At 42.2% G+C, this 14,880-nt stretch overlaps 1 protein-coding gene across 2 annotated transcripts in view; it reads left to right on the forward strand.

Moving 5' to 3' along the window:
• Positions 1 to 10,118: 10,118 nt before the first annotated feature.
• Positions 10,119 to 14,880, forward strand: part of SUGT1 (SGT1 homolog, MIS12 kinetochore complex assembly cochaperone) — a 39,813-nt gene continuing 35,051 nt past the window's right edge. The window contains exons 1-2 of one of the 2 annotated variants that reach the window (XM_082701388.1): positions 10,119 to 10,640; positions 10,733 to 10,790. In XM_082701388.1, the coding sequence (XP_082557514.1) occupies positions 10,612 to 10,640; positions 10,733 to 10,790 (87 nt within the window). In that variant the 5' untranslated portion in view covers positions 10,119 to 10,611. The remainder of the gene's footprint in view (positions 10,641 to 10,732; positions 10,791 to 14,880) is intronic. The other variant, XR_014303495.1, reaches the window with a different exon arrangement.

The raw sequence follows: 14,880 nt of genomic DNA on the forward strand, positions 1-14,880 counted from the left end.
GTTTGTGTTTTCAAACAAATGTCTCTTGAGAACAAATATATAGAGAATGTTGCTAGCATTTACAGTGTTACTAAATGTTCATATAACAAGCTCCATTGGTCAAATTATAATTGCAGAATTGTCATCCTCTCATTTTTCCTTGCCACTGTGCCAAACTGTGGTTTCCAGACAGCACACAATGGATCATCAAGCTCTGAAAATTAGAAAACCATAAAATTTTCCCAGCAATAATATTCAACACACTTTAAAAACCAAGTTTTTTTCTTTAAACCAAGTTTTTTTTTTTTTTAAGACTTTATTTATTTATTTGACAGACAGCCATCTCAAGTAGGCAGAGAGGCAGGCAGAGAGAGAAGGGGAAACGGGCTCCCCACTGAGCAGAGAACCCCATGCAGGGCTTGATCCCAGGACCCTGGGATCATGACCTGAGCTGAAGGCAGAGGCTTTAACCCACTGAACCACCCAGGTGCCCTAAAAACCAAGTTTTCTAATTGGAAAAAATTTTTTTTCTAATTGGAAATTTTATCAGCTAATTGTTAAACTTGGAAAACATGGAAACAGAAAAATAGATGAAAATTTAAATATTAATGCAGTATCCCTGTACACTTACTCATTTTCTGTCAGTTAATACTGTTCCAAAACATGATTTTAGTGGGAACATTTCTATCTCTGAAGTCAGAGGGAAGCAGAGAAGAATTTGAATGAATAGGCCTTGCTAAATTTCCCCGTGTACTACCCTTCACTCATACCCTTTTTTCCTGTCAGTTTTCTTGACTTTCCACTCTATCAAACCTAGTATAAAAATGCTAGGCTTAAGCATTTCTTTGAGTCTTCATTTCCATTTGAAGTCTCCCGTGTCATGTAAAACATATTAAAATAAATATGCTTTCCTCTTTGTCAGTTTGATTTTTAGGTTCAGCTAAGGACCCTAAGAGTCATGGAAACGTTCTTTCTCTTCCAGAACTCTCTCTAGCTATGCATCCCCTATTATAATTTCATTGTATTGAACTCCTAAATAGGAGGATAGTGTTCATTTGCTATCTGGCCTTGTACATCAAATCATTGATTCAAAATGTATTTATTCATGTGATGTTATGGTCACTGTCCTTAACCTAAAAACTTGACGCTTTCCTTGTTTTCCATTTATTCTTTAACCCTCTGTAGTATTGCATTCACCCTATTACCCTGAAATAACTGCTGTAAAGGTCACTAACTAGTAATTAATTGCCATATTGCCAAATTTCTATCCATACTTATTTTCCATGACCTTTCTAGTATTTAACCTTTTATAACTCCCTTTTTTTTTTTTAAGATTTTATTTATTTATTTGACAGAGACCACAAGTAGGCAGAGAGAGAGAGGAGGAAGTGGGCTCCCTGCTGAGCAGAGAACCTGATGCAGGGCTCGATCCAGGACCCCACTCGGGATCATGACCCGAGAGGCTTTAACCCACTGAGCCACCCAGGTGCCTCTGATAACTCCCTTTTAAATTCTCTCTTGCCTTCACTTTCATGCCCAGCTTGCTCCTGTTCTCCTCCTGCCTTTAATAATTTTTTAGTATTGCTTCAGAGGCTTTTGCAAAGGTTGGCGTTCCCCATGTTTTATCCAACGATCACTGTTCTTTTCATTGTCCTCACCTTGTTCCCCTCTAGTCTGTTCTCCCCAGTGCAACGGAGTGCCAGTTCAATTACGTCAAACCCTTCAGTGTCGAGCCCTTCCTTACTGTCCTCAGAGTTGATGTCCTGCATGGTCTTACCCCTTCCTTGGGCCCACCAGCCTTATCTTCAGATTTTACTCTCCAAATCGTAACTGTCAATAATGATTGAGATGATTTCGGTTGCATGAAACAAACAAAAGCCTAATTCAAAATTATTAAATAGTACAGAACAAAAAGTCTGGAGTCGGGTTTCCAGGTTAGTTAATTCAGGAACTGAGGGGTGGTAGTGAGCAACCAGATTTTTTCCTTCTCTGCTTTCCCATCCTCAGGATTTTGGTTTTATTTCTAGGATGGCTTCTGCATAGTTGCAAGACAACTACAGTAGTTTCTACTGTTTCTGTTTTTCGGTAAGAAGACCTTTCCCAGAACATACTGAGCAGCCATCTCTTTAGAGCTCATTGGCGAGATTGGTCATATACCCCTTCCAAAACCACCTGCTGGCCAAGGAAGTAGGATTGCCATAAATGACTTAGTTGTATGTTGAGGAGATGGAAAGCCAAACAAAATTAGGGTTCCATACCACGAAATAAGGGAGGAATGATACAGTCTACTGTCACCCACACATCTCCTCCTTCCTTCACATACTCTTTAAAAAGTGCTCATGCCTACATAAAATGTATCTTCCCAAAGAGCGATCACCCGAAGTCTCATCCAGTTACTTTATCCAGTTTTATGACTGGGACCTTTGGGATGATGCACAGTCCTCTTTTTCAGATCAGCTATGCTCCCAGGTTTCTTGTCCTCCCCAGTCATATCTACTATGAGCGCTGAGAAAAAGATTTTTTTTTCCCCCTAGGGTTTCTCAGCGTTAGAATACATTTCTTGATAATGGTGTGTTTGATGCACTGTCCCAGGGTCACCCTATTTCTGTCTGGAAGCATTGTGTCCTCAATGCCTTCCATCCTGCCTCTTCGACATGCCTGGCCAGTTTTGCATACCAGGGTCAGCTGGGGAGCCTTCCATTTCCAAATACCAAACTGTCTGTTAGTGTGAGTTCTTGGCCATTTGCAACAGAAATGGATTCTGGTTTTTAGCATAAAAGAAATGTCATCGGAAGAATATTGCATAGCTCAAAGAATATACGAGAGGACTAGAGAGTCGGGCTCAGTCTGAGTCACACAGCTAGGAAAAGTCTGCACAACTAGTCTACAGGGAAATTGTAGCCACCTCGGTCAAGCACTGAGCACCAAGCTTTGTATTACTACCTCTACTGCCTTGGGAATTTGATCTTGATGGGAGTGCTACTACCTCTAGAATTAACCAAGGTACTTCCTTGATTCACTGTTGTCAACTAGCTACCAATTTATGTGACTGGCAGAGCCTAGGTCAAGTGTCCAGCCAGGACCTGAACCCCAAGGCAGGCTGAGAAAGCAATTTCAGCTTTTTGACTAGTTTGGCATTTTTTCAGCTTCTATAGAGGAGCCTGCCTGAGTGGGAATTAAGACTCAAGGAATCCCCCCAAACATAAGGGGGCTGAGAGTACGAGCTGCCCAAAAGAATGACCTATGTCTTCCATGAGGGAAAATCCAGATTTTGTGGCGCTTGAAATTTACACAATTTGGTGGCTGGGTGGGTGAAGGGGACATAATTAGGAAAAAACACAACCCCTTGCATTTGCTGTCACTCTGCTTTGCACAGCTTATCTCATTTTTTTTTTTTAATTGAGTAATATCTACACCCATTGTTGGGCTCCAACTCATGATCCCGAGATCAAGAGTCACATGCTCTTCCGACTGAGCCAGCTGGATGCCCCCAGTTTATCTCATTCTGTTAGGCTAACTTCTACCTGTTCTTTGAACCTCGGCTTACACATTACTTCCTCTTGAGAGCTTTCTCTGAGCTTTTAGAAGCTTCCCACTGCTGTCATAGAGCCTTTTAATTTCTCCCATTTGGGCACAGAAAACACGGTGATAATAATTGCTGGCTGATAGGTGTGATTCCAACACTGTAAGAGGCAAACTTGTAGTCATTCTAGTACCCTAGTTCCTAGTGTAATAACCTATGCACTGTACATACTATTTATTAAATACTGACTAAACTACATGTTCTCCTTGCCTGTTTTCACACTCGTTTTCTCATGTTGCTAACTACCATCTGTATGCTGATGACTCTCAAATCTTATCTAAGGAGACAAACTTGCCTCAAAAATAGCTTTATGGAGCTGTAATTGACATACAATAAACTGCACATGTTTAAAGGGTATAAACTCACCATCACAATAATCGGATAGTGAACCTTCCCAGGTTTGGTGACCATTAGCCTAAAATTTACTTTGTGCCTCTTTGTAACTACTCCCTTCTTGCTATTGCTCCTTGCTCTTCTTGGCCCATTCCACCCCCAGTTGACCACTGATCTGCTTTCTGACACTATAAATTATATTGATTTGCATTTTTTAGGGTTTTATATAAATGGAATCATAGAGTATATACTATTTTTTCTTTGGCTGCTTTTACTTAGTGTAATTATTTTGAGATTTATCCATGTGTGGTATCAATTTATCATTCCTTTTTTTTTCTTTAAGATTTATTTATTTTTAGAGAGAGAGCCTGGATTTGGGAGGGGCAAAGGGAGAGGGAGAGAAAATCTCAAGCAGACTCCAGGCTGAGTGTGGATCCTGACTTGGGGCTTAATCTCAGGACCCTGAAATGATGACCTGAGCTGAAACCAAGAGTCAGACATTCAACCAAATGCGCCACCCAGGGACCCCAGTGTATCATTCCTTTTATTACTTATATATCATTGCAGGGATATACTACAGTTTGTTTATCCACTCACCCCTGGATAGACATTTGAGTTGTTCCTATTTTCAGCTCTTACCATTAAAGCTGCTATGAATATGCCTGTACAAATCTTTACATGGACATGTATTTTCTTTTCTCTTCAGTAAATAGGAGTGGTCTGGCTGGGTCATAGGATGGTTATACCATTGTACATTCCTACCAGCAGAGTATGAGTTTTTCAGTTGCTCTACATCCTCTCTAACATTCTGGCCATTAAAAAAAAAAAAAAAAAAGATTTTATTTATTTGAGAGAGAGAGCATCAGCAGGGTGTAGAGGAAGGGGGAAGAGAGAAGCAGATTCCCCACTGGGCAGGGAAGCCCAATGGACTCTGGGATCATGACCTGAGCCAAAGGCAGATGCTTAACCAACTGAGCCACCTGGGTGCCCCTAACATTTTAGCCATTTTAATGGGCTGTTGTGATATCTCATTGTGGTTTAATTTACATGTCTTTTAAGGACACTGATTTTGAGCATATTTTGATGTGTTTGTGTGACATCCACATATCTTTTTGGATGAAATGATTGTTAAAAATTTTTGTTAAAAATCCTGTTGTTTTCTTATTACTGGGTTTTGAGAACTCTTTTTGTATTCTGGATGCAAGCTCTTTATCAGCTATATGATTCATAAGTATTTTTAAAGTGCAGAAACCTTTTAATATTGATGAAGTCTAATTTATTAATTTCCTCTTAAGGAACATGCTTTTGGTGTCACATCTAAGAAATCTTTAGCTAATTCAAAGTCACTAAGATTTTCTTCCATCTAGAAGTTTTAAAGTTCTTTTTTTTTTTTTGAAAGATTTTATTTATTTGTTTGACAGAGAGAGATCACAAGTAGGCAGAGAGGCAAGCAAAGTGAGAGGGGGGAGGCAGGCTCGCCGCTGAGCAGAGAGCCCGATGTGGGGCTCAATCCCAGGACCCTGGGATCATGACCCGAGCCGAAGGCAGAAGCTTTAATCCACTGAGCCACCCAAGTGCCCCTTTTTTTTCTTTTCTTTTCTTTTTTTTTTAAGATTTATTTTGGAGAGAGAGAGAGCACATGTGAGTGGGGGTCAGGGGGGAGGAAGAGAATCACAAGGAGACACCCCAAGTGCAGAGCCTGGTGCAGGGCTTGATCTCACAACTCCAAGATCAAGACCAAGCAGAAACCAAGAGTAGGAAGCTCAACTGATTGAGCCACCCAAGTGTCCCTAGAAATTTTAAAGTTCTAAGTTTTACATTTAGGTCCATGATCCATTTTGAATTAATTTTTTAAAGATTTATTTATTAGAGAGAGAGAGAGCAGATGCATGCATAATCACGAGTGGAGGGGGAGAGGGAGCAGCAGACTCCCCACTGCACAAGGAGGCTGACACGGGGCTCAATCACAGGACCCCAGGATTATGACCTAAAATCAGGGCAGACACTTAATGAACTGAGCCACCCAGGCACCCCAAGACTATCCTTTCCACTATCTACTCTGAATTACCTTTCAACCTTTGTTGAAAATAAGTTGTCTATGCATATACAGGTGTATTTGTGGACTCTGTTCCATCAACTTGTCTATCTTTGTGCTAATACACCAGGTTGATGTGTTGAAATAAGGTAGTGTCAGTTCTCCAACTTTGTTATTTTTTAAAGCTTATTTGACTACTCTAACTTTGTATCTCCATTTGAATTTGCAGACTCAGTCAGAAGTTGCAGACTCAACTTCTAAAACCGAAAAAGCATTTGGGGTTCTGACTGGGATTATGTTGACTCTATAGATCAACTATGGAAGAACCCACATTTTAACAAGATTGAGTCTCCATAGATGCCTCTCCATTTGTCTTAAGTGTTCTTTAATTTCTGTCAGCTGTGTTCCATAATTCTCAATGTATACTTTTTGCACATCCTTTGTCAGATTTATTTTTTAGTATTTAATATTATTGATGTTACTGTAAATGTCATAAATTTCCAATTCTGTTTGTTGCTGATTTTGTTTTAAATCACTCCATCCTACTTATTAAGGCACGAAAGGCACAAATCTTATGTGTATTACTCAATAAAATTTTGCATCTGAATACATTGATGTAACTGCCACCTAAATCAGATGTGTAACATTTCCTACATCCAAGAAGTTTCCATCACAGCTCTTCCCAGCTAGATCACCTTCTGGTATCCCTCAAAATAATTTTTATCTTCATATAACTGGAATCGATCAGGATGTACTCTGTCTGGCTTCTTTAACTCAACATTATAAGTGTGAGGCTCATACATATTATTGTGTGTATTGGGAGTTCATTCTTAATTAGTGCTCTATAATATTTTTCTCCTATCAAATGGCATTTATTTCCAGTTTTTCCTAATATAATACTGTGATTGGTATTTTTAAAAAAGATTTTATTTATTTATTTGACAGAGATGACAAGTAGGCAGAGAGGCTGGAAGGGGGGGGGGGATGAGGCTCCCCGCTGAGCAGAGAGCCTGATGCAGGGCTCCATCCCAGGATCCTGAGATCTTGACCTGGGCCGAAGGCAGAGGCCGAACACAATGAGCCACCCAGGAGCCCCTGTGGTCAATATTCTTGTACACAATCATAAGTACTCTTTTCTCTTGGGGATATGCCCAGTGATAGAATTACCAGGTAATAAGGTATATGTAGGACTAGTTTTAGTAGATAGGGTCAAAAAATTTTCTAGCGATTCCTGGCTGGCTCGGTCAGTGAAGCATGCCACTCCTGATCTTTGGGTTGTAAGTTCATGCCCCACATTGGCTGTAGAGACTATTTAAAAATTAAACAAAAACAAAAACAAAAACCCTTAGAAAGTCTTATAAAGTAATTATAACCATTTATACTCCCACTTATACTCCCACTACCAATATACACAAGTTATAGGTGTTCCACTTTACCAAGGCTTGGTATTGGAATTCCTTTGTTTAAAACAATTCTGGTTAGTGTTTAGGACTGAAGCATGATTTTAATGTCCCTAATATAGCTATTGATGTAGAACTTCTTTTCATATGCATACTGTCCATTTAAATAACATTTGAAAATCAAAGTAATTCACTTAACATATTAAAGGAAAATAGATACAAACATTTCCATAAAGGCAGAAAAAGCATTTGTTATTGAATCCTCTCCCCTCTGATGTTATAGCTAAGAAGCCCATTTTTTTTTTTTTAAAGATTTTATTTATTTATTTGACAGAGAGAGATTACAAGTAGGCAGAGAGGCAGGCAGAGAGAGAGAGAGGAGAAAGCAGGCTCCCTGCCGAGCAGAGAGCCCGATGCGGGACTCGATCCCAGGACCCTGAGATCATGACCTGAGCCGAAGGCAGCGGCTTAACCCACTGAGCCACCCAGGCGCCCGAAGAAGCCCATTATTACTATTCTAGTCAACACTAAATGAGACATACCAGCAAGTGAAAGACCAAGAAAAATAAATAAAGGGTATAATCATTGCACAGGATCCTAAACCATCTTCATTAACAGGTGACAAAATTATAGTCATAGAAATTCTAAAAGAAACTACAAGGTATTAGAAATAATAAGACAACTTGGTAAGAAGGCTGAATATGAGGCTAATATGTAGAAATCAATATTGTTTCTATATACCAGCAACAAAGTAGAATACAAGACTTTCCAAGTGTCATTTAAAATTGTATTAAAAAGCCAAATTCCCAAGTATAAATTTAATGAAAGATACGTGAAACCTCTACACTACAATTTACAAAACACACTGGGTGAAATTAAAGACTACTAAATACATGGAAGGTGTATGATACTTTTTAAAAAAAAATGATTATTTATTTGACAGACAGAAATCACAAGTAGGCAGAGAGGCAGGCAAAGGAGTGGGGATGAAGCAAGCTCCCCAACAAGCAGAGAGCACGATGCAGCCCGATCTCAGGACCCCGGAGCCACCACCTGAGCCAAAGGCAGAGGCCCCAACCCACTGAGCCACCCAGGCGCCCCTGTATGAATGATACTTATGGGTTGCAAAACTCAGTATTAAGATGTCAGTTTTCCCCAAACAGATCCATAGAGCCGATGAAAGTCCAATTAAAATTCCAGCAGGGTTTTTTTTTTTTTTTAAGTTGACAAGCTTATTCTAAAATTTATAAATAAATGGAAATAAACTTTATAAGATCTCTCAAATAATGGAAATTACAAAGGACTTGGAATAGCCAAGTCAACCTTGAACAGTTCTAGGACTTCCAGACTTAGTATAAAGCTACATTAATTACGACAGTCTGGTAGTGGTACAAGGTTAGACAAACAGACCAATGGAATGAGAACCTGGAAACAGGCCCACATATAAAGTGATCAGCCACTATGCAACAAAAGTGCCAGAGAATTTAATGGGAGGCAGTGACAAATGACAGTCTTGTCAATAAATAGGGCTGGGTCAACTGAATACCCCCATGGGGGGAAATGAACCTTGACCCCCGTCTCCTACCTTTCACAAAAAAATAATGAGATGAATCACAGACCTAGATGTCAAAGTTAAATAAAGCATCTGGAAGAATACACACTGTATCTTCACGACCTTGGAGTAGGCGAAGCCTGAGTAATAGGGCACAAAAGATCAGCAAACCCAGCGAGTTTTACCTCACCATTTGTTTTCCCCTTTCTGTCCACCCCTACAATCACTGACCTACTTAAAAGAGTCACTTTGGCTTGGAACACTTCCCCAACAGTGTCCCAACAACTGTTCTTTTCCCTTTAATCATCGTTCCATAGCACAGACACCACAATACACTTCTAAAAATGCGAATTTGACTGTAGTTGCCTTTTTAAAACTAGAAATCCTGTAGTGGGCTAGCACCGGGACGCACATTACATCCAAGCTTCTCCGAAGACCACAGGCTCGCCCCTTCTGACCTGGCATTTCACCTGCCCCTCCAGGGAGCGTCCAACTTGAATTGTGGCTCCACCAGTTTTAGACCTCATATTACTGTTTGTCTCATACACGTCCTAGTCTGTCCTAATTGTCTTTTCCATTTCCTTCATCCACTAATTCTAATTTGGCTTTTGAGGCTGAGGCTCAGGTGTCACACCTTTGAGGAATCCGTCCTTACACGTAATAGAGGGTCATTCCCCTTCTTTCACTTTAGCATCCAAAACAATTAGCTTACATTTCTGGAGAGCATATTAACATCTCTGAATCCCAGTTAGTGTAGATTTTGGAAGTAGTGGACACTCAAGTGCACTTACTTGCTCATCTCTACTGACTGAGAACTCACTCCCACTCCCTCCTCCACCATGGAACTTGCTGGAAGCTTCTATCTGATTTTCCTATGTCAAAGGGCGGTAAGGGAGACTAAGACTAGGTTGGAGAAAGTAGAACAGTACGGACACAACCTCAGGCCACCTTCCTCCCTTCGGGGCCTTCGAATGTAACAGGTTTTCTTTCCAATCGGAGACGCCAACTATGAAAAAAGCCCTGCGCTGCCGAGTCTCTGGGTAATGGCAGGGTTCAACGGCACCGGAACCAAAGGGCTCCCTTCCGTGTAGCATCTGCAAAGGCAGAACGATTTCCGTCGCGTCCTCGTCGGTTAGGATTCCCAGCGCACAGATCACGGGATCTAGGCGCCAGCCGGAACTATGCTCCCGGAAGAGAATCCGGCGAATGACGTCACGGATCCCGAAAGGCTGGGCAGCCCCCGGTAGCCATGATGAGAACGGTGGCGAACGGTGGCGAAAATGGAGCCCGAAATGCCTTGTTGTTAATAGACGTCCAAACTCTCCCAAACGCCCCCACGTTCCTGTGGAATAACAGTATGCTACAAAAGGGCTTTGAAGCTACTACCGCTGACGGCTCTTTTGGAGTGCGCAGGCGTACTGGAAGACAGGGCCAGCGTGAATAGCCGACGCCTCCGTAACCATGGCTGCGAAGGGCGGGGACTGAGCGCGCCGGTCACGGGACCGGGGCGGGGCCGGGCCGGGAGACTCAGTCCTCCACGGTCCCAGCCGGCCCCGCGCACGCTTTTCGTCTCCCCTCCCCCGCCCCGCGACACGCTGCGTGGCTGCTCGTTGGCTACTTAGGACGGAAGCTCTCTTGGTGCTTCTCCAGAAGTTTCCCCCTTGGGCGGCGGCGGCGTAGCTCGTAACCTCGGCGGTAGCCGTTCTAACAGAAACAGCGATTCTTAGGGATGGCAGCAGGACCTGCAACAGCCCAGAAGTGCGTGTTTTCCTTCTCCTTGCTATTTAATTCTATCTGCCCCCGCCCCCATCACTTGGTTAGTGAGCCTGTCGTTGTTTTTCCCCCGGCAGGTTTTCCCGGAGCTTCTCAGATGCTCTGATCGAGGAGGACCCCCAGGCGGCGTTAGAGGTGAGAGAACCAGTCTCCGCTTCCTCCACTTCTCGCGGAGGGACGCGGCCACGACGGGTTCCCGCGGACTCCGCCTCTTCCCAGCACTGCCTGCCTGGGACCCGGGTTGCTCTCTTTATAATGGATCGGCCCCTGAGACTGACAGCCTCCGTCTCTCCTCGGTTCCATAGTGGCCCAGTTCCCCCAGACCCTTGTTCTTGCCCCCCTCCCACTCCTAGACCGTTACCGCATCCTCTTAGCTCCTTGGGATTACCTTCTCTATTTCTGGGGGGCGTAGTTGACATTCATCGTTGGCCTGGAAAGAATTTTTTTTTTTTAATTGTATGTGTGATTAGAAGAAAAAGTGAAGTCTAGGCTTGATGGTATGTGTTAATTCGGTTTTTCATTTGATAATCATCCTTGCCATTCTTACACGCCAGAGGTGGTGCTAAGTGCAGACTACTGGAACAGAAGCCTTTTCCCGTATGTCTCTCAATATTTCCAGATGTCCCGTTACTGTTCGTTATTCACTCGTTTATTTCTCGAAACTACTTGGAGTTGCTTTTATGCAAGACACTGAATCCTGTGGATGAAAGTCTTGTTTATGTATTTGACTTACAAGGCACTTCGTGTGAAGTGAATGACTGTACAGCCAAAAAGAAAAGTCAAAAGAGCAAGAGTTAAGTAATTTAGAATAATAAAGAGAGCCCAAGCTAAGGATCCATGATGCAGTTGATTGCAAAATTTAGGCAGGGTTTTTTTTTTTTTTTTTTTTTTTTTGCTTTGAGGCAGGAGGGAAAAAGGAAACCAAACCTTGTTGGGGTGTTATAATTCAGTATAGGTAAGGTTAGCAGTTTGAGGCAAGAGAAGTTTTTTGTAAGCTAGGACCTTAAAAGAAATTTGCCACGTGGGTAGTAGAGTCCATCTGAAGGGGTGATAACTTGAACAGAGACCAGAGGGAGTGAGCTCTAGGAAAGAGCATTCCAGGAAGGAAAAGAGCCATTGCAAAGATCCTGAGGTAGGTCACAAGTAGGCAGGGAGACAGGCAGAGAGAGAGGAGGAAGCAGGCTCTCCGAGGAGCAGAGAGCCCGATGTGGGGCTTGATCCCAGGATCCACCCTGGGATCATGACCTGAGCCGAAGGCAGAGGCAGGTTTTACTAGGGGCACTATTAGGCGCCCCTAGTAGCTTGATTGTTAAAGTGTGGTTTTGGAACCAACAGCACCAGCACCACCTGGGAATTTATTAGAAATGCATATTGTTGGGGCGCCTGGGTGGCTCAGTTGTTAAGCATCTGCCTTTGGCTCAGGTCCTGGTCCCAGAGTCCTGGGATAGAGACCCCTATTGGGTTCCCTGCTCTGTGAGCCTGCTTCTCCCTCTCCCTCTGCCTGCTGTTCCCCCTGCTGGTGCTCAAGCTCTTTCTGTCTCTCTCAAATAAATAAATAAAAACTTGAAAAGAAATGCAAATTGTTGGACTGCATCTGAGATTATTGGAAGTCCTTACAGCTCATGTGGTGTAGTACTTACCCTTTCATTTTACAGAAGAAAACTGAAACCCAAAGAAATCCAAATGATCTGTCATAGAGATGTGTATAGCCAGTTAGAAGTAGAAGGAGACCCTTAGGATACAAGTTTCCAGACTCTTACTCTGGTGCAGTAGAGAAGTAATTCTCAAATGAGACCAGCTGCAGCAGCATCAGTGAGAACTTGTTAGAAATGCAAATTCTCAGGACCCACCACCTACTTGAATTAGAAACTGGGAGTGGAGATAATGATCATGGTAAGAATCAGCTGTGTTAAGAGGAAGTGTACTTGTTATTTTTAATTATTTATTTGAGAGAAACAGACTGGAGAGGAGGGGCAGACAGAGAGGGAGAGGGAGAATCTTAAGCAGAGTCCATGCTCAGCGCAGATCCCAAGGTGGAGCTAGGTTCCACCACCCTCAAGATTATGACCTGAGCCAAAATCAAGAGGCAGATACTTAATTGACTGGGCCACCCAGACCCCCCGAGAAAGTGTTCTTTTTAAAGCTTGAGGTGACCTCACAGTTGACCCTTGAACAACCTGGTTTGAACTGTATTGGCCCACTTACATATGGATGTTTTCTAATATGTGCAGTACTATAAATGTGTTTTCCTTATTAATTTTCTTCACTAGCTTTATTGTAAGAATATAATATATAATATAGCATACAAAATATTTGTTGACTGTTTAATCATTGATAAGGCTTCTGGTCAATAGAAAGCTGTTAAATTTCTGGAGAGTCAAGTTATACTTGGATTGGATTTTTGACTGGGAGGGACAGTACCCCTAATATATCCCATTGTTGAAGAGTCAGCTAATCATTTTGCAATTCAGGACACTTGATACATCAGCTAAAATGTTACATTTTTATATAAGATCATCCAATTAGGATGAATGTTAGGGGAGAAATTTGTATCAAGCTGATTGACATTTTTCATTAAACATTTAATAGTATATATTAGTGGTGAATTTTGCACTGGGAGCCAGGGATCTAAAGATGAAAAGACTGCATCGAGGAAGTTCGCAGTCTAGTAGATAGACAAGTCAACAGATTATTAAAATATAAGCTAAATATTTTAATGGAGTAGTGTATGAAGTACACTAAGAACATAGCAGAGTAGAGGCTAATTGGGGTAATCAGAACAACTTCACAGAAGATGTCTCAATTCACTAGGAAGAGAAGAGTGAATTATGAGAATCTTTTGAGGCCCAGTATGAATAGTGGTTAAGAGCATAGGCTCTTGGAGCAGCTAGCTGGCTCATGTGGTGGAACATGAGACTCTTGATCTTGGGGTTGTGAGTTTGAGCCCCACATTGTGGGTGGAGTTTACTTTAAAACAACAGCATCAAAAACCCCTCAGCTCTGGAATCAGTGCTTGAAGGGTCCAAATCCTGGTTTCATAATAATTCTGTAGCCTCAGGAAAATTCCTTATGTCACTTTGGATCAGATTTCCTTTCTGTGAAGGGGGACTAACAGGACCTATTTGAAAGGGCTACAATGAAGATGAGTAATGTAAGGTACAAGATGAGGTCCTTGAGGTAGGCATCTTATAGCTTCTTTGCTCTCTAGGTTCTAGCCACACTTTTTTTAAAAGATTTTATTTATTTATTTGAGAGAGAGCATACAGGCATGAGCAGGGTGAGCGGCAGAGGGAGAAGCAAATTACCTGCTGAGCAGGGAGCCCAATCTGGGACTTGATCCCAGGATCATGATCTGAGCCGAGGGCACTTGAGCCACCCAGGCACCCCAGTGCTGTCTTTTTTTTGTGTCACTTGAATGTATTAAGATAAGTCTTTATAGAGGGCCTATGGACTTGGAACTCCTTTTGCTTAAAATGTACTCTTTTTTTTTTTTTTTTTTAATCTTATTTGACAGAGACACAGTGAGAGGGGGAACACAGGTAGGGGAAGTGGGGGAGGAAGATGCAGACGTCCCACCGAGCAGGGAGCCCGATGTGGGGCTTGATCCTGGGACCTGGGATCCTGAACTGAGCTGAAGGCAGACGCTTAACAACTGAGCCACCCAGGTGCCCCTAAAATGTATTGTCTTGTACTGTCTCATTTTCCTTGGAGATGCTCATCACTTGTGATTTCAGCTGACAAGTCACCTCAGAGAAACTTTTTTTCTTGGACCACCCTATCTAAATTGAGCCCCCTTGTAAGCTCCAAGGTGGCAGGGGTTTTGTGTGTCTTTTTTTTTTTTTTTTTCTTTACTACATTCTCCATGTAGTGCCTGTGATGTGGTAGGTAGGCACTCAGATGTGTTATGTGAAATGACTTCTACCATAATTCTTGTAACAACTGAGGTGGGTATTTGCATTTTACTCACAAGGAAGCTGAGACCAAAGAGAGTCACTTGCTCAGCGTTAGTCAAGAAGTGACAAGTCTCTGGGTTCAAGGCATCAAGGGTCTTCCTCTGGAGGAGGGGATAGGTCTAAGGATGTATAATATAATTAAAGGTTTGGTAGCTGACTTTGAAATAGCTGACCATTGATAGCTTTGTTCAGAGCATTGAGAATGTAGCTGGTTAGCATAAATGTTACCTGTTTTGCATGGCTGTGTGGTTTTTCTTTAGCCTGCTAGGTGG

The sequence above is a fragment of the Mustela nivalis genome, assembly GCF_964662115.1.
Source record: "Mustela nivalis genome assembly, chromosome: 15".
Classification (NCBI taxonomy): Eukaryota; Metazoa; Chordata; class Mammalia; order Carnivora; family Mustelidae; genus Mustela; species Mustela nivalis.